The 20,202-nt window shown below is 34.6% G+C and overlaps 1 protein-coding gene across 2 annotated transcripts; it reads left to right on the forward strand.

Moving 5' to 3' along the window:
* Positions 1 to 1,110: 1,110 nt before the first annotated feature.
* LOC124365908 lies at positions 1,111 to 18,413 on the forward strand. 2 transcript variants are annotated; one of them, XM_046822041.1, is made up of 4 exons: positions 1,111 to 1,362; positions 5,316 to 5,490; positions 9,759 to 9,823; positions 18,298 to 18,394. In XM_046822041.1, the coding sequence occupies exons 1-4, from the start codon at positions 1,300 to 1,302 to the stop codon at positions 18,313 to 18,315; spliced, it is 321 nt and encodes a 106-aa protein (XP_046677997.1). In that variant the 5' UTR covers positions 1,111 to 1,299; the 3' UTR covers positions 18,316 to 18,394. The 2 variants fall into 2 exon arrangements, with proteins under 2 accessions (XP_046677997.1, XP_046677989.1); XM_046822033.1 differs by having other exon boundaries at positions 1,116 to 1,362; positions 18,293 to 18,413.
* Positions 18,414 to 20,202: the final 1,789 nt, after the last annotated feature.

Genomic DNA, 20,202 nt, shown 5'->3' on the forward strand with positions numbered 1-20,202 from the left:
CTTGGTCAACAAGGTGGTTTTACCAAGTTTCCATGTTTCTTGTGTGAATGGGACAGTAGGGCTAGAGATCAACATTGGTGCAAAAAGAACTGGCCTGCTAGGGAATCTTTAAAACCAGGTGAAAAGAACATTCTTCGCAAAAACCTCGTAGATCCAAAAAAAGTGCTCCTACCACCTCTTCACATAAAGTTAGGCCTCATGAAAAAGTTTGTCAAGGCTTTGCCTAAAGATGGGCCATGTTTTATGTATCTCTGCCTAAAGTTTCCACACCTTTCAGAAGCTAAACTGAAAGAAGGCGTCTTTGTCGGACCAGATATTAGAAAAATGATGTTAGACCTTAACTTTGAATCGACAATGACCTCAAATGAGAAAGAAGCATGGGTGTCATTCAAGCAAGTGGTTACCAAGTTCTTGGGGAATAAAAAAGATCCAGAATATGTTGCTATTGTTGCTAACATGTTAAAGAACTTTAAAAAGTTAGGATGTTTGATGAGCCTGAAAGTTCACTTCCTGAACAGTCATCTTGATTACTTCCCGGAAAACTTGGGCGATGTAAGTGAGGAGCAAGGAGAGCGTTTTCACCAGGACATTAAACTGATGGAAAAACGCTATCAGGGCCGCTGGAACACTAACATGATGGGGGACTACTGTTGGTCACTTCACAGAGAAGTTCAGCAGGCGACTCATCGTAGAAAAAGCTACACAAGAAGTTTCAAAGAAAAGAGGGAAAGAAAATACAAACCAATCCCAGATGACTAATGGAACCTGTATTATACCACATGTATAACTCTTTCAAGTAACCTATTGTATTAATATATTCATAATTATGATGTAACATAGTGTTTCATTAATTTCACCATATACCGTATTTATACTACATAAGAAACTACATAAAAATGTATACTACATAAAAACCCAAATTGCAGAAAAACTATGGCTGATACAAAAAAACTAAGGCCAGATTTGGATTCAGCACATAAAAATCTATAAAAATCAGCTATTAAAGTAAAAAAAGTTTTCACAAAAAAATTTTTCGTTGGCCTGTGTTATTATTCCAAGACAAGAATGAGCGTGAACCAGTTTTGTATTTGGTTGTCTTTGTTCAAATGCAACGTCTAAATGGAAGTATTATCCAATTGGTCGAACTACAGCACTCAACAGCAGTACAACAACAATGTTTATTTATAAATTAATGATAACAGATTAGACATTGTTTTTATTGTTATGTAAACTTTTGATTGTTTAAATTCTTTTATGCGTTAATCTTACAAACTTGTTTATAAGAATCAGAAGGTTAAAATGGATCAATTGAATAGTGATCCTGTTTCAGGCTTACTTCAGGAAATCAAGGAATTAATTAATGTAAGATTTCTAACCTACACTATCTGATTAGTCTAGCTTTCTTTACCACTGATGATATTAAAGCATTTTTGGGACTAAATATTAATTGTGATACAGCTTGTTTTATCCTTAATAAAGAGGCTTTGATAGTTGATAATGTTGTCTTAACGTGTTTCCGCTATTTTATTACACACTATTTTCTTAGCACTATTATTGGATCAGATCAGGTTCAAAAAAGTGAAAATAAAATAATGGTGTTTAAATCAAGACTTGAGGAGAAACACTGAATATTTCTTACATACTGTAATTTTATGAACTGTTTTAGGAATAATTGGAGCCTAAATAAGTCATTGCAAGGTATCTCTTAGTTCTGAGACTAGTTTAACCCTGGAGTCGGGGCGCCCTAGTTTGTAACGTGAGTAGGGGCGCCGGGTCTGACAGACCCATTATTATATTATTGATTATTTAACACTAATAATGTAATAAACATTTTTGATTAATTTTTATATATTTTGTAGTTCCTATTAAAGATTTATAAGATACTAAATATAAAAAATAAAACATTTTGTGATAATTATATACATTTAATAAACACGACTGAAATTTATGTAATGGTAAGAAAAATGTCCTCTAAAAATAAAAAATGGTCATCTAGTATTAATAATTGAGAATGAAAAATGTACCTAATAGTATATTAAACAAATTCAAAATGTATTTTCTAAAGGACATTAAGTAATAAAATGGAACTTTGGGAAGAAACTTTTCTGTTGCACTGTAGCTTGACATCCAGAGCACGATTGTTCAGCGTGGTGAAGGCAAATAAACTTTCGGCAGTACTTGCAACTGTACTTAGTTTTGTTGTCGCTTTTACACAAATAACACCTTTTTCTAGTTCCTGGTGGGAAATCGTCTGCTTTTACGACTTGAGCTGAAGTCCCAGCAACCTCTTGCTGTCTTTGACGAATCTCAGTAGGGAGATTTTTCTGCAGAGATCTTCGTTGAAGATGTTCAGATGATAGAGCCAGTGCCAGTTCCTTTAAATAAAATTCTTTGAATAGTTTTGTCTTGATTGTTATTAGCAATGTATATAATTTGAGAATTCACTTACCAGCTACATTCAACAGAGAAAAGAGTATTACCATTGGCCATCTTCTTGTATTTCGAGCAACATCATAGGTTGCACACAACTCATCTAGAGTATCTACTCCACCTTTGGTTGAGTTATAAAAAGTAACTATATCTGTAACTACTGGCGTCACCTGTTGTCACATCAATTGCATCATCATCATGCATACTCGAAGCTAAGAGTACATTTTTTTCTTTTTTTAGGTACATAGGAAACAATCCCCAACACTCTACAGGTGTTTTTGCATTCTTAGCGTAGGGTTTTACACCTGGTAGATGAATAACTATATTTGATTGCCTGGTCCTTACCGATCGTGCTGGAGGGCAGTGAATCCTCCACCGTGTTGTTCTGTCTTTTACAATGTAGCAGGGAAACCTTGGTTGTATCTGTTCATGTTAATGATCTTCTTCCATGTCCTCTTCACTATACTCCCCTTCTTGCTCAGTGTCTGTTTGTTCCATGAACTCCTCAACAATGTCCTCCTCATCATTATCTGAGTTGTCAATAAGTACATCTTCAACAGAGCTAGCGAAGCTTTCGTTCAGAATTGGTCTAATACGTTCTTGTTCATCAGCCATTTTAAAATTAAATCTCAAATAAAACTAATATAATATTAACAAAATAGTTTCTTTTATTTAAACAAAAAATCAATGCTTTTATCTTTATGAAACAAAAAATAAACAGTTTTTATAAAAATTCAACCAATGACCAATTGTGTTACACGAGTCTGACAGACCCGAACTGCAATTTTCTAGAAATAGGTAAGTGACTTCAATCCAACCACATGCAGGCGATGACTAGTGACTAGGGTTAGACAGCTACACAGAACTTGGGCTTTGAAGGTCTCTTCTACCAACCTCAAAACAAAAAATATATCTTAGTCGGGTCTGTGAGACTAGGCGCCCCGACTCCCGGGTTAAATCGGTCAATGACAGACTAGTCAGTAATTTAAGTGCTACTAGACACAAGCCGTAACTTCATAATGAATAAAACTAGTATTTTTTAAAGTGGAAAATGCTTAAGTAATTAGAAAAAGCAACATACAACTATTAAGGCGAGGAAAGCCTGTAAAACTAAATACACAGAAAAATTTACAAACCCAATTAAAATACAAACATTGCTCCTCCATTCCCCTTTTTGGCAAATCAGCTGCTGACAGCTATTGCCTGGCAGACTTGTATATTAACTTGTTATTATTGCACAATGTACTAAATGTTACTTGTAATTAGTAGGCTAATACATTGTAGGGAAAATTCACACTCAAATGGATAGTAAGCTAAACATTGACAGTAATTCAGATATGTAAGTTAATCATTAGTGGCTCTTTTGGCCCTTCAAAAGAGAATATTTTTAAAGAAGGTAATGTACACAGGACAGGAATAATACCCCATGTCATGATTCCACTGATAATGACAAATACATCCCAGATCCCGAAAACTCAGAGCCAGTTTGTATCATAACTTTTTATTGCTGAATCCCCCAATATTTTATTCAATAATCTATGTTTAATATTTTTAGGTGCCAAAACCTTTAGTTCTATTCCCAAAACAATTAATATTATCTGAGTTATGAATTTTTCTTGGAAGCTTGCAAAACACTATTTTGACACGGCTTACTTCGCATATTCTTTTTCATGGAGATTATTCGTCATGGGGTTAAAAATCTAAAATTCAGACTTTTAATGTTTTAGTACCCATAAAATTGCATAGTTAAAAATTCCTTTGTACCTAGACCTCAAATTTGCTGCATTCTTTTTCATTAGAAACACTTTTTAGTTAATGAATCATATGAATATGTTTTATACATTTTTGAATTTTTTAACACTCCATAGGCCTAAATAGTTTTTGAAAACTCAAAATTTATTCCATTGAGTTTCAAAATTATATCTAGCAGATGTGAGGAATGATATTCATTGTGCCTTTAGCCAAAAACATATTTTTGTAATTTAGTTTTAGTTTTGTGACTGGTTAGGTCCACTTTTTATTTCTATTATTAGTATTGACTCAGCAGAAGCTCTGTGTGTTTTGTGTTTCTTATTTTATTTTACTGATAAGTTTTGAGCATGGCACCTATGGCCAAGGATAAAATGCATAATAGTACAAAGATGCTTGTATGTGATTCTTGTAAAAACCATTCCTATATACATGACTAGTGCCTCATATTCACTAAAGAGGAATATGGACTGTTATGATGCCCTAGGTCTAGGAATGATGACTTCGGTCTGTAGTCTTCTCTGAACAACTTAGTAGCTTTTTGTGGGTTCTGGATGCACAACTGATAATACACCTCCTAGATGACAGTATTGGAAATTCTTTCAGCCATTCAGGGAGTTGTAAATGAAGGAATAACCAAGATTTTCAAGGCTTTTGGTTAGTAATGTAAGAAAATAAAATCTAATGTATTTTCTAAATTACTTTACTATAAAAACATGTCCTTCATAAAGGTATTGCCTTGGAGATTAATATTTTTCCATAAACTAGTCTTGTCATACACTTATAAATAATAATTTATCTCTAACTATTATAAGATCAGTGTAGGTGTAAAAGTAAGGAAGCAAGTGACTGAGCAAATAACACATAAATAATGTTCATAATATTAAGAGAAATACATTTCTATTTTGTAATGTAGAAAAATATTGCTCTAATCACTTGAATTGTTTTATAGTCAGTTAAAGAGATTATCACTGTATCTTGTCAGATGTAACAAAATGTCGAATATGCAGAGATAATGCGATTGTACTGTTCTATACTTATTTTAGTGAACTGTGTAAAGGTTTTTCTCAATCAAGAGATACTCAGGGTTGGGTTTGAGCTACACATAGAACTTAATGTAGTTATTTTTTTCTCAGGGGTTTGAAGAAGGTAAGAAGACCCAGAATGAACTGTCCGAGTTTGTAACATTACTACAGGAAGAGCTGAAGCTGGCAAGAGATGCAGAGAGATCAACAGAGCTCAAAAAGAGCAGATGTCAAGCTTTCTTGAGTCAGCAGCAGGAAGTGATTTTAAATTTGCTGCATGTCAAAGGTAATTTTACCTCACCCCTTTAGATACTTTTTTATAGCAAAGAAATACATGTTTTAGAATGCAACTGAAGTAAAACTGATCAAGAAAGAATTATGAGTAAATTATAAAAAGCTTTCTATAATATGAGACATGAATCCAAAAAGTCATAAATGATCAACAATATTGATGTATGTAATCACACCATAAAACTATATAAAAACTTTTTTACAGAGAAAGTTTTGCTGTGCATTACAACAGTTAAAACCTTGCATCTATATATTTTTTCTTGGCCGACTTTTATTTGCTCAACTTCAAAGTTTTCTTCCCACTCCTCAAAAGTTAAATGGGAGTTTTTTTTAGTTCCACATAAACATTTATACATTTTTGGAATTTCTGGCTCATGAAGATCTACCAGAATGTGTATCAATCATATTAATCATTTTGCACTAAAATGTGATGATCTTAAAATTGTTTAAACCATTTTTATATGGGTATCGGCCTCTGTGTATTGTTGGTTACAGGAAGAATATGATCTCTTTCAGTACCTCTTGCAAACGTTTTACTTCCCTTAAGAGCAAGTTTATTTTGTTGAGAGCCAGCTGCACTGTTGGCCATCTCGATTTTAGTACCATACGAACAGTGTTAACACATTCACGACGACGTGTGCCATGTGTGGTACACGGCGATCTTCTCACAAGCGCGTCGTGTCCACGTGTGGCGCACGGCCCACATTACAGCAGCGCGTCGTGTACCACCCGTGGTACATGAACAATGCATTTTCAAATGGCTCTCTGAAACTAACGTTTGCCTAGAAGGTTCTACATTTCTGTCTACGCCGTCAATAAAACTCTTATAATATTTTTCATTCAAAATTGGTGTAAAAAATTATATAGTATCTGAATAGTTGTTTGCCGTGTTTGTGATAGCTAATAAGCCTATCAGCAAAGATGAACCTGTAAACCTCTGTGTTCTTAAACTTAATATATGTTCATACATTTAGAGTAGTTATTACGGGTAGATAAAAAAAGTTGCTCACTTTATAAGTTATGAGTTTAATCAGCAGAAAGTGACAAGTCTAACTTAACAAATACTTCGTAAATTTAAATAAAGTAATGAAAATAAGTATTAAAAAAACTCTAAATCTAAATGACATTTTTCGTCTAATGTTTGTTATTGAAACAGTCCAAACACATAGCTGGATTATCTGTGCAGTCTTTGCAGAAAGTTGTAACTCTCTTGCAACGTTTTCTGGCTTCTGTTGTTCCATGACAGGCAACTAGAGACTCATAGCAAGGTAAACATCGTTTTCTTGATTGCTTAGCCAGGCTGTCTCTCTTAACTAATTCGTGTTTTTGGGTAGGTAATCGTCTTGCTGAAAACAGCACATTAAATGTTGAAAATATGGTTAAAGTCAAATGTTCAAGAAGCTTATAATTAAAATTGTTTGTACAGACTTTGAGGCCTAATTTACGTGCAAACTATTTGTTCTGTTTCCTAAAACAATACCGATTCAGATTATATAATTTAAATGAAATACACTAGTTATAAATAAGATTACCTGAAATCGGACGTGTTGAGAGTTGGTTAGAAGCAGAATTACAGTTACTGTTTTCCTCTACAAGCTTTCTTACCAAAACAGATAGGAATTTTAGCATACTCATTTAGCTTTATCTTTTCCCTAACACTGTTTGAATACCACAAAGGCGTTCACAACACATGTACCCAGCAATAACTCTAGTGCAACCTTCTTGTACCATTTAGGACGTTTTTCTTAATGGGCTATAATACGAACTCATTTGGTCTGATACGTCTGCGCCCTTTTTTGGCATCATTGTAAGCTAAAACACAGCTAAGGTTTCATGATTGGTTCGTTATTTCTATTGGTTTTTTTTACTGGGCAATAAGTTGTCCCCATCCTCAGGTCGAGTACTTATCAAGTTTACTCGCCTTTTGTCAACCCAGCTGATTACTTTTACACCTTTTTTGTTCTCCTGCGCATACACTTCACCCTTTTTCATTTCTTGCTTATAACAGTCTTCGGATTAGACTTCAAATCCTTTCTCAAGGTACTACAAAGGTAAGTTTTTCTTTTAAGCAAGGCCCTCAGCTAACTCGACACTGTTGTAATAATTATCAGCGTACAGCAAACGGCCGTGGCCTAAGAAATCATGAATAAGATGCAGCATTATTTTTTGTTTGTGGCCTTTTCCAGATGTAATGTCACCTTTACCTATGTATATTTTGAACTTGCAGGTATAGCCCATCAGGAGAACAAAGCTTGTATATTTTTACACCATATTTGTGCGATTTTGTCCCGGCAAGTACTGCAGAAAATTAAGCCTGCCTCTCCACGGGACCGTGGTCTCATCTATAACAACAGTTTTCACCTGGAATCCTGACAGCTTTGAATCTATCATTTAACATGACCTGCAGTTTTTGTAGCTTTCTCATCTGGGTTCTTCGCTTACTGCTTCTTCATTATTATGAAAATGAAAACATCGAAGAAACATTTCAAACCGCTCTCTCTTTATAGCCTGTTTTATGAAGTCATTTTTTAAACATGGTGTCATTTGACCAGTAAAAACCTTATTTGAGGCAAAGGGCACATCCCCATCACAATCAAAATCCCGTAGAAATTGTTTTATTTCTCCACTAGTACAGTCAATCCACCGCCTCATAAAAGACCTCTGTTTGGGGATATTGTTTGAAATATCTTGCTGGGCATATCGGTTTTGTTTCTTCTACGATGAGGTTAATAATATCGTCTGGTACAAACTGCTCTAATACTGTTTACAGGATTTGATATGTCAAAATCATACACTAACCCTTCATTGTCAGTATAGGGAAATTGTCTGACAGTACTCTTTATGTCACCCCACTCATTACCGGTACTTGTTTCAGTTTCACCATTTGGCCCATCATCAGTTTCGGGCACATCGCCATTGGCGGTTTCATTATTTTGCTGATAAGGTTCTTCTAGTTCTGATCTTGTATTATTTTCATAAACATTTACACCTAATTCATCACCTAAGCGTATATTTTGTGATAAATAAAGAAATGCATTCTGAAGGCTTACGTCATCTGAAGTAACAATTACATTTTCTTCTTCGATATTTAATGCATGACTTACTTCATTTGCATCAAGTTCCTCATCATTACCGTCTGCATTTGAATCCTCACTATCTGCTTCAGATGGTAAGTATTCGCTCCCCAACACAGAAAAATCAGTAAGTTCACAATCACTGTGGCCTTCAAGAGCATCATCGATCTCTTGTTTCGTGTCCCATTTTATTACAATTTTCACTACGAAACACCACAAAATAACTTTCAATTCAACATACACCCAGTCACTAGCAGCGTTAACCTACAAATTAACGAACCAGACTGACAGAAGAAAAACAAAAGCGCGCCAAACAATGCTCGCTAAATGTCTAGCTAGACGTAGGTTAGAAGCAACACATGTACCACGTGTGGTACACGACGCGGTGGATTAATTCACATTAGTTCAGCACGTCGTGTACCACGTGTGGTACACGCACATATATGTATAAAAGTTCATCAAAAAATTGTTTAATTTACGTTTTTGATAGTTTTGCACATATTTTATAACTGCTGTCTAATGATTTAAGCAAAAAAAAACAACATACAGATTTCTGAAAGATTTTACCGATATCAACACACCACTTAATTACGAAGGTAGTTATCACCTACATCGTGAATGTGTTAAATATCATGCACTTTTATGACCTTATTTTTAGTTGTAAGAATTGTGGGGATGTCTCATTTTAAATATATAATTAATAACTATCCAAACGCTTCTTGTTTTTTTAAATATTTGGGAAAATTAGAAAAATCTCACACTTTTTTATAATTCAGCATTTAAATATTAACAAAATCATACATACATTTTTATTCAAAAGCATTTTGGATACATATTAATTATATCTTTAAAATGAGCCATCTTCCATAATTTTATGATAAAAAATAAGGGTGTAAAAAGTCATAAGGATTAATATTGTTGTTATGGACAAAACTCAATGGTCGTTTCACTACATTTGACTACTCTTAATTCTCCATTTGCCTGTCATTTAAACTCTTTATTGGCAATTCTTGAAAGGATAGGACTGATTAGTGTCTTATATTTACACTGTGTTTACTGTGTGTACAGAGTTGGTGACTTACCCCCATAGTTATTGTTTATCTATGTTGAATTATCAAATCAGTTACACAAATGTAACACAGTTAAATCAAAGATTTAATTTGTTTCTTATTATATTTTTTGTTTTTAGAAGAAAATGAAAACCTGAAGAGCACTATCATCCAGTTGGAAACTACTGTCACTGACATTCAAAATGTGAGTATTTCTCACTGCCTTTGAAAGCTGTTGATTATTTCTACAAATACTATCTGAGATTGTTTGTTGTATATTGTAATGTTGTGTATGGACTTCAGGACAGCTGGGACAGTATTAGTGAGTTTCATGATTTATCTCTATCAATATTATATGTTGGAAATTTCTGGATCCCTTTGAGCGGCTTGAAGGATGTCTAAAACTCGTTTATTGACTGTTTAACTCACTGCTTAAATTTCACTTGTCCATTCAGAACTTTTAAAGAACGTAATAAGAAGAATAGTAATACCTGGATTACTCAGGGTATACTCGATTGAAGAGAAAGACTAAAATTTTATCATTCAATACATGTTAAATCTAAAAATGAGGATTTCAAACGGTTTTTTAGAAATTTCAAAAAAAATTACTGCAAAGACATAAGAAGCACCAAGGCACAAGACGTTGAAAATCAACTAAAGCAATCCGATGATGTTTCAAAAAGCGCCTGGAAGTATAATTAACTTAGGCACAAAAGTTTGCCACGAGATGGCGCAGTGGACGGTCGAGCATCGTGTTTTTTGCTGTGGAACAGTTTTTCAGAAATAATGAATCTTTTATTACTGTGCAACAATTGTTTCGACAACGTTTTTGGTGTAGCCGCGTGATGAACCCATTCCCAGATCGCAGATCCATATCACGTTGGGTGACTGCATTCCGGACAACAGGGTCTGTCATGAGTGGTAAATTTACTGGGCGTCCACGTACGGCAGTTTACTCCACAGAACATTGAGAATGTTAGAGCGTCAGTGCTTCACAGTCCGCGTCGTTCCACCAGGCGTCGTGCTCAAACTTTTAGGCCTCAGCCGTCGTTCGTTGCAGCGCATTTTAAGCCGTGAGTTACAGTTTCACCCATACAAAATTATGATCACGCAAAAGCTCTATGATCGTGATTTTGAGCACTGAAGACCGATTTTGTGAAACAATGTTGGACATTTTGTACTCTAATAATGATGTTGTGCTTTTAATGTCAGATGAAGCCCATTTCCATTTAGACGGCTATGTCAACAAACAAAACTGTAGGTATTGGGCAGCAACTAATCCCAGAGAATTGCACCAAAAGCCTCTTCATAGTGCTAAAGTAACAGTCTGGTGTGGAATGTCAAAATTGGGATTGTTGGTCCTTATTTTTTTGAGGAGAACAACGCTACAGTCAATGTGAACTCGGAACGTTACGTTAACATGCTACGTAGCTTTTTTGGGGGCCGAAACTGCGAGAGTTACGTGTAAATCGAGATCGAAATTTGGTTTCAACATGACGGGGCCCACGGCCCACACAGCCAATGACTCCATGTGTGTCTTAAGGCGGATGTTCCCCCACCACATCATCTCGCTTTTTGGAGATGTCCCACTGGCCCGCTAGATCACCTGACCTCACAGCCTGTGATTTTTTTTCTTTGGGGATATCTAAAGTCAAAAGTCTACGTAAACAAGCCCCCGAAACTTAATTGATCTGAAGGAGGCAATCAGTCCGGAAATTATGGCAATTCAAGTAGAAACTGTAGTGAAAGTGATGGAAAATTTCAAGGAAAGACTTGTGGAATGCATCACCGAGGAAGGACACACCATCTTCCGGAAGTTATTTTCCGTACATGAATTTGGGAGGTTTATTATTGTAATTGGGTGCCTCGGAGCATTTAGTTACGTAATTGAATAAAATTAATTTGTAAAACTGATGGAGTTATAGTTATTTAAAATCCGACCATCCTTTTTTGCGCCACCCAGTATAAGAGCGATCAATTGGGTTCTAAACTAATAACCCTTCATTTTAAGAATGCACAAGTTCCAATGGAATTCAATAATTAAACTCAGTATAAATTAATAGTAATTTTAATAAAAATTTAAAATGAATAATACAGCAACGCCAAGCTATCTATCTTTTTTACTTATAATTTATTCTCAATTATTTCGTATTTTATAACCCATCAAATGTTTCACATGTCCAGCCTTAAGATTAATAACAATCAATGAAAGCATCAATAAATTGTGTCCTTCAAGTTCACAGTGCTAATATTTTCAACACAAACTCAAAATAAAAATCTTCATTAAATTTCAAAATAAAATAATCTTCTTCAAATATAAAATGAAACAAATAATAAAATAAGACTTCTCAAAATAAAAATCAAACAAATTAAGATAATATTAATAATTAATATATGAACAAAGACAATGTCCAACCAGTTAAAACTCAAAAAGTTGTATCAATTACAAAGTACTTATTTCCTGTAAATTTCCAATTTACAACATTATTGAATTATCCAGAATAATTTGTTTGGCTTTGAATGTTAAATTTAGGAACTTGTAAAAATATATATAGAATCTCAGAACATAAAATAAATTTTCTTTATCAGTAGGCTATTCCTGATTTAACCAACTTGAACAGGAAAATATCATCAAGCAATTTTCTATTTAAATGTTAAATTCTAACTTTCACAATACCTCACACCTCTCCTGAAGACTCCACCAACTAACAAAAAATAACTGTTATAAATCAATTAATTTAAACTTCAAACTTTAAATTTTGAAAAGAATTTTAATCTTAAACTCAACCTTCCTACCGAAAAATCGATACGGCAAGAGTAGGCTATCACTTCTACACGAACTTCTCTCTCTGAACACACAGCAAAGAATCCCCCTGAAAAACTTACTTGAATCCACCGGAAGGATCTAGAAGTCCCCTCCCACCATCTAATCAACCTAACATTGGCCAATCAAAATTGAGCAAACACAATGTCTGAACTGGATGGTACCTATCCAACCCCAGACCTGTATCGTATGCTCAAATACCTAGAGACAAAAGGAAGCTTCTAGGCATTCCTCGAACCCGAATCGACAAGAAATTCAGCACTGCTCAAAGGATCACAATTCTTACAATTTACTTATTATATAAATTTACAATTCTCTTAATCTAAATATAAATATTCCTATAAATAAATAAATAATATAGGAAGCATCCTATACCAAGCCTGTCTATGTTTTCGTGACAGATTTTGTCTTGGTCAGATTTGAATTGGAGAAAGTTCTGGACCAAGTTATCCTTGAATGGCTTATCTCTAAAAAAATGTTGGGTTAATGTTTAAATTTGGGATTTTGGAGTGGAGAATTGAATGGATGTATCTAACTGTAAAGATGAATAATTTTGTTCCAAATTGTCATTTAATTGTACAGCCATGGTGAGTTTTGTCAGTTTTTTTAGACAGGGTTTAGCTGACTCCCTCAGTTGTGTTTTTCATTCAGTTTTTTTGACAGGGTTTTGGCTGACTTCCTCAAATGTCCTTTTGTTCAGTTATTTGGACAAAGTTTGACTGACTCCCTCATTCAAATAGTGATTACTCATCTTCGAGTAATGTCCGCTGGTCGAAACTCCTGGCTTTTCAGTAAGTCTGTCAATATTTTTTGGTGAAAAACTCCTCATAAGTCTCCCCTTTTCTGAGTAACTGAGCAGTATATGGGGGTGAGATTTTTTTCCTGTTCTGGGTTTTGTATCAAGTGGAATGAATTTGATCTTCATTTATAGCAGTTGGAGACTGTTTTGTGGTATTAATGTTTTGCTGAGGAGGATTTTTGGGTGACCTCGTTTTTTCCAGAATAAGGTGGCATAGTTAGCTTACTTTTTGCCACTTATAAAGAAATGCTAAAGTGATGTTTCTTTCCAAGTTTACTTTTTGCATTACTCTTGTCCAAGTAAGAGTGAAGATAATTGAATAGGAGGTTTTAGTTTATATGATTTTTTTTTTTCTGCCAATTTATTTTGAAGATTTTGCTGTCTCTGTACTTAAATTTTCCTGGCTACACGCACATAATCTTGGTCTTTCCTGAGGATATGTTGAAAATTGTTCAAGCTTTCTTCTGAGCATATAAATTTTCAAAGTCCATGTGATCTTGCATTTTTTTGAGGTTAATCAACTCAGGTGCTGAAGGAATGGGGTGTTCCATGAGTGATGGGGGGTTTCAGTAAACTGGATTTTCTGTGCAACTATGCCATTAATGGGAAATGTTGCAGACTGTTTTCTTTTTGGGATTCTAATTTTATTTCAAAATCTGCAATTATCCTTTCAAATTTTGAACTTGTTTTTACTTGGTCATTAATTAGATGATTTTGTTAAATGTCACTATCTTCATAAAGTTTCTGAATGTCTTGTTTCAGAATTTTTCTTTATCCAATTGAGATTGTAAGCCCTCTATCCACTGATACACAGCTCGTAATTTATATTTTGATACCTGTCTGCCTTTGTCTCCAATTCCTCAATAACGTCCTCTTTGCTAGCTAATGAACCTTCCAATCTCATGATATGGTCATTTAAAAAGCTTAGTTCTCCTTTTAAATTGGAATTTTCATGTAATAATGTATTTTCCAGCTTCAACTGTAAGGTTTAAGGATGTTTCTTACTCCATATCTTCAATATTCTCTATACTTTTAATTTTTCTTTCAAGGGTGTCTATGTTTCAATTAACTCAGCAGACAGATTACTATTATTGGGGCTTTGGTAATGCAATTGCTGCAGAACCAAGTATCAATTTCTGTTTTAGTTAATTATTTGAGGGCTGTATAGGAAATATTCAACACATGCTGCATGATGCCACATAGTGCATGGTCCTGTACAGCGTATTGTAGAATATTTAACTCCAATACTACAAACACCACAGGAGTGTTGAGATTGCTGTTTATTGATTTGAGACTTTTGTTCCTATATTAAAAATGTTAAAACTTAAAAGTTGAAGAATTGAGGTTTAAATTAAGAGTTAATACATAAAATGACTGTCAATGAAAACAAATCAATGTGTAGAGGCACAGGCAGAGTAGTTGTGTACAGAGTGTCAGATGCTGAGTCTGCACTGTCAGCACTGCTGGGTCACCGCTCCATATAACTGATGTTTGCTTCACAGCAAGTGTACTAGACTGTGTGGCATAGAACTAATTACGTCACAATTATTGTGTCACTAACTGATGAGTTGGCTATCCGAGTGTTGTAAATTTCTTTTGTGAGATTCAGTTATTTGATAAAGTTGAGTGGGTTTGATTGTGGCTTTTCATAGTTAGCTGTAAGTTGCTTTATTATTTTTTAATACGTTTGGGTTTTGTAAAAGGAAATTCTTAAATTCCAAACGCAAATTTTGTGTTTTCAAACAAACTCAGCCTTGTATCAAAACAAAGCACAGAGGTTTTACCCAAAAAAAATGTTTCAGAACATCAGATTTTAAAAATTTTTACAGGAGAGGGTGCCCAGATCCTCCAGTATTTTTCTGACTCCCAAGAAAAACTTCATTCCACTTCACACGAACTTCTCTCTCTGATAACACACAGCAAAGAATCCCCTGAAAAACTTACTTGAATCCACCGGAAGGATCTAGAAGTCCCTCCCACCATCTAATCAACCTAACATTGGCCAATCAAAAATTGAGCAAACACAATGTCTGAACTGGATGGTACCTATCCAACCCAGACCTGTATCGTATGCTCAATACCTAGAGACAAAAGGAAGCTTCTAGGCATTCCTCGAACCCGAATCGACAAGAAATTCAGCACTGCTCAAAGGATCACAATTCTTACAATTTACTTATTATATAAATTTACAATTCTCTTAATCTAAATATAAATATTCCTATAAATAAATAAATAATATAGGAAGCATCCTATACCAAGCCTGTCTATGTTTTCGTGACAGATTTTGTCTTGGTCAGATTTGAATTGGAGAAAGTTCTGGACCAAGTTATCCTTGAATGGCTTATCTCTAAAAAAATGTTGGGTTAATGTTTAAATTGGATTTTGGAGTGGAGAATTGATGGATGTATCTAACTGTAAAGATGAATAATTTTGTTCCAAATTGTCATTTAATTGTACAGCCATGGTGAGTTTTGTCAGTTTTTTTAGACAGGGTTTAGCTGACTCCCTCAGTTGTGTTTTCATTCAGTTTTTTTGACAGGGTTTGGCTGACTTCCTCAAATGTCCTTTTGTTCAGTTATTTTGGACAAAGTTTGACTGACTCCCTCATTCAAATAGTGATTACTCATCTTCGAGTAATGTCCGCTGGTCGAAACTCCTGGCTTTTCAGTAAGTCTGTCAATATTTTTGGTGAAAAACTCCTCATAAGTCTCCCCTTTTCTGAGTAACTGAGCAGTATATGGGGGTGAGATTTTTTTCCTGTTCTGGGTTTTTGTATCAAGTGAATGAATTTGATCTTCATTTATAGCAGTTGGAGACTGTTTTGTGGTATTAATGTTTTGCTGAGGAGGATTTTTGGGTGACCTCGTTTTTCCAGAATAAGGTGGCATAGTTAGCTTACTTTTTGCCACTTATAAAGAAATGCTAAAGTGATGTTTCTTTCCAAGTTTACTTTTTGCATTACTCTTGTCCAAGTAAGAGGAAGATAATTGAATAGGAGGTTTTAGTTTATATGATTTTTTTTTTTCTGCCAATTTATTTTGAAGATTTTGCTGTCTCTGTACTTAAATTTTCCTGGCTACACGCACATAATCTTGGTCTTTCCTGAGGATATGTTGAAAATTGTTCAAGCTTTCTTCTGAGCATATAAATTTCAAAGTCCATGTGATCTTGCATTTTTTTGAGGTTAATCAACTCAGGTGCTGAAGGAATGGGGTGTTCCATGAGTGATGGGGGGTTTCAGTAAACTGGATTTTCTGTGCAACTATGCCATTAATGGGAATGTTGCAGACTGTTTCTTTTTGGGATTCTAATTTTATTTCAAAATCTGCAATTATCCTTTCAAATTTTGAACTTGTTTTTACTTGGTCATTAATTAGATGAGTTTGTTAAATGTCACTATCTTCATAAAGTTTCTGAATGTCTTGTTTCAGAATTTTTCTTTATCCAATTGAGATTGTAAGCCCTCTATCCACTGATACAGCTCGTAAATTATATTTTGATACCTGTCTGCCTTTGTCTCCAATTCCTCAATAACGTCCTCTTTGCTAGCTAATGAACCTTCCAATCTCATGATATGGTCTTTTAAAAAGCTTAGTTCTCCTTTTAAATTGGAATTTTCATGTAATAATGTATTTCCAGCTTCAACTGTAAGGTTTAAGGATGTTTCTTACTCCATATCTTCAATATTCTCTATACTTTTAATTTTTCTTTCAAGGGTGTCTATGTTTCAATTAACTCAGCAGACAGATTACTATTATTGGGGCTTTTGGTAATGCAATTGCTGCAGAACCAAGTATCAATTTCTGTTTTAGTTATTTGAGGGCTGTATAGGAAATATTCACACATGCTGCATGATGCCACATAGTGCATGGTCCTGTACAGCGTATTGTAGAATATTTAACTCCAATACTACAAACACCACAGGAGTGTTGAGATTGCTGTTTATTGATTTGAGACATTTTGTTCCTATATTAAAAATGTTAAAACTTAAAAGTTGAAGAATTGAGGTTTAAATTAAGAGTTAATACATAAAATGACTGTCAATGAAAACAAATCAATGTGTAGAGGCACAGGCAGAGTAGTTGTGTACAGAGTGTCAGATGCTGAGTCTGCACTGTCAGCACTGCTGGGTCACCGCCCCATATAACTGATGTTTGCTTCACAGCAAGTGTACTAGACTGTGTGGCATAGAACTAATTACGTCACAATTATTGTGTCACTAACTGATGAGTTGGCTATCCCAGTGTTGTAATTTCTTTTGTGAGATTCAGTTATTTGATAAGTTGAGTGGGTTTGATTGTGGCTTTTCAAAGTTAGCTGTAAGTTGCTTTATTATTTTTTAATACGTTTGGGTTTGTAAAAGGAAATTCTTAAATTCCAAACGCAAATTTTGTGTTTCAAACAAACTCAGCCTTGTATCAAACAAAGCACAGAGGTTTTACCAAAAAAATGTTTCAGAACATCAGATTTTAAAAATTTTTACAGGAGAGGGTGCCCAGATCCTCCAGTATTTTTCTGACTCCCAAGAAAAACTTCATTCCACTTCCCCTTTATTTGTATGATAACAATTCTACTGATATCATTTGTGTGGTGTATAGAAACATATCCCTTAACTTGGTTGAGTATAACCATTTTCTATGTAAGCTGAATCAAGGTATATGTGTTATTGTTGAAGATGACCATGTAGGCCTAAAGATATTGCTAGTTATGGTAATTATTTTTAGAATTAGTATAATAGTGAATTAAAAACTGCTACTTTTCATATTGAGTGATAAAATAAACCCTCAAATGTCCACTACCATCTCAAATTTATTTTTATTTAAAATCACACAACGTAGAGAAATCTCCAGAATTTTGTAATCTGGTATGGTATGCTGGTTGCTCTCTTTGGAGTGAATGAGCTCGGCAAAACCATGGCCTTGATACATGTTAGCATGGTGAGTTCATTCACTTTCACTGAGACCATACAAAGTAGTTTAAATTATTTGTTACTCATCAGTTTTAATTTCATACTAAAAACTAATAGTGCATTAAATAAGGTTTTTTTCCAGAACAGTATGGCGGATCATGTTAAGAAAGATGCAGAAATACAACGAATCAGACAAGATTATTTTGAAAGAACTGATCAAAATTCAGGAAGAATCTGATGCCAGGTGAGGTTTTACAGGATTATTATTTTGTCTCTTCTCATTGTAAAGGTGTCAGCATCTGTTAGGAATTTTGGGAGAAACATTACCTAATATTTCAGTAGCTTTCTCACATTTTGTTACTAGTCTGATATGATTATAGTTTTTGTGATAATAACTGAAAGCTCATCTGTCAAACATTGCAATATTAAGATTGACATCTTAATATTTATGTACGCTTAATATCAGCTTAATAAACTCGTATAATTTTACTTAATGTAAAAATAATCCTATTTCCAATTTAAAAAATAATATAAACAGAGTAACAAGTTTTAGTTACAAATTCAGGTACTGACATAACAATTTTCCTATGTCATATAATGTGATTATGAATAAAGAGTGTAATTAATTAGTGAATGAATTATTCTGGTTACTTGCTGAGACATTAGTTAGTCCTCCAGTAACCAATGCTAAGATAATTTTCAATTTTCGAATCACAGTTATTCTAAACTTAGCTGTATTGATAGGTAGGTCAAATTCAACTTTTATTGTCACATTCTGTCCCTAAGGATGGCCTGAACACTTTTACATGACTCCAGAAGATTAATATGTATGTAAGGTGACAAAATAATTCCTGTCCCAACATATTCTTGATTCAAAACATCGTCAAAACCTGATTACAAAGCCGCTGGATTATGCCAACAATCCATGTAATTAAATCAAACTTGAAGAGGATTAGGATATAATGTTACAACACTGTTGTGTTGACTTTTCAACAGTTCTTCTAAATTTGATGAAATTACAAATGTTTGTTTAAAAATGTTATACTCGTTTCTAACTGGATAAATATTATATATATATATATATATATATATATGAGGGTCGTGCAGAAAGTAAAGAACGATTGCGCATCACGGGCGGCGCAGTTCACCCACCACCGCGGTAGATAGCTTGTTCGTTAGCCACACCTTCTGCCTCAGTGTGAGCTGAGTAGCGGTACCGTGAGGTCACGTTTGCGTCTCCTGTGAAAGTTTAAAATGGCGGCGTTAATTGAAAAATCCGCCAAGTGTGAACTGCGTAGTGTGATACGGTTTCTGAATGCACAGAATGTTCGACCTATTGAAATTTATAGGCAAATTAAGGCAGTTTACGGTGACAAAGCTCCAGTCAATGGAATGGCATCACTCGAATTCACCAACAAAAAACAGGAAAGAAAAAACCAAATTTGAACACCAGGAAATTGATGGCAACAGTTTTTTTGGGACCGAAAAGACCTAATCCATGTGGAGTTCATGCCGAGAGGCGAAACAATCAACTCAGAGGCCTACATCGAGACCTTGCATCGGCTTCGCCGCGCTATTCAGAACAAACGACGCGGAATGCTGTCGTCGAAAGTGGTGCTGATCCACGACAATGCTCGGCCTCATTGCAGTGCACGAACCAAAGCAGAACTCAATTCTTTCAAATGGCAAATCTTTGGACACCCTCCGTATAGTCCAGATCTGGCTCCGAGTGACTATCACTTGTTTCCAAAGTTGAAAGTGTTTTTAGGCGGAAAAAACTTTTTGGGTGACGAAGACCTCAAAGAAGGAGTAAAAACGTGGCTTCATTCCTTGGCGGCAGAACAGTATAACGTCGGTATAGAAAAACTGGTGCCACGCTACAACAAGTGCCTTGACAGTTCCGGCGATTTTGTAGAAAAATAGAGTAAGTTTATAAGTATTTATAAATAAATTTTCATGCTCTTATCTTTTGTTTTTATTGACTTATAACAAAACATTCTTTACTTTCTGGACGACCCTCGTATATATATATTCTAAACCAAAGACTTCAAT

This window comes from Homalodisca vitripennis, chromosome 1 (genome assembly GCF_021130785.1).
Source record: "Homalodisca vitripennis isolate AUS2020 chromosome 1, UT_GWSS_2.1, whole genome shotgun sequence".
In the NCBI taxonomy this organism is placed as follows: Eukaryota; Metazoa; Arthropoda; class Insecta; order Hemiptera; family Cicadellidae; genus Homalodisca; species Homalodisca vitripennis.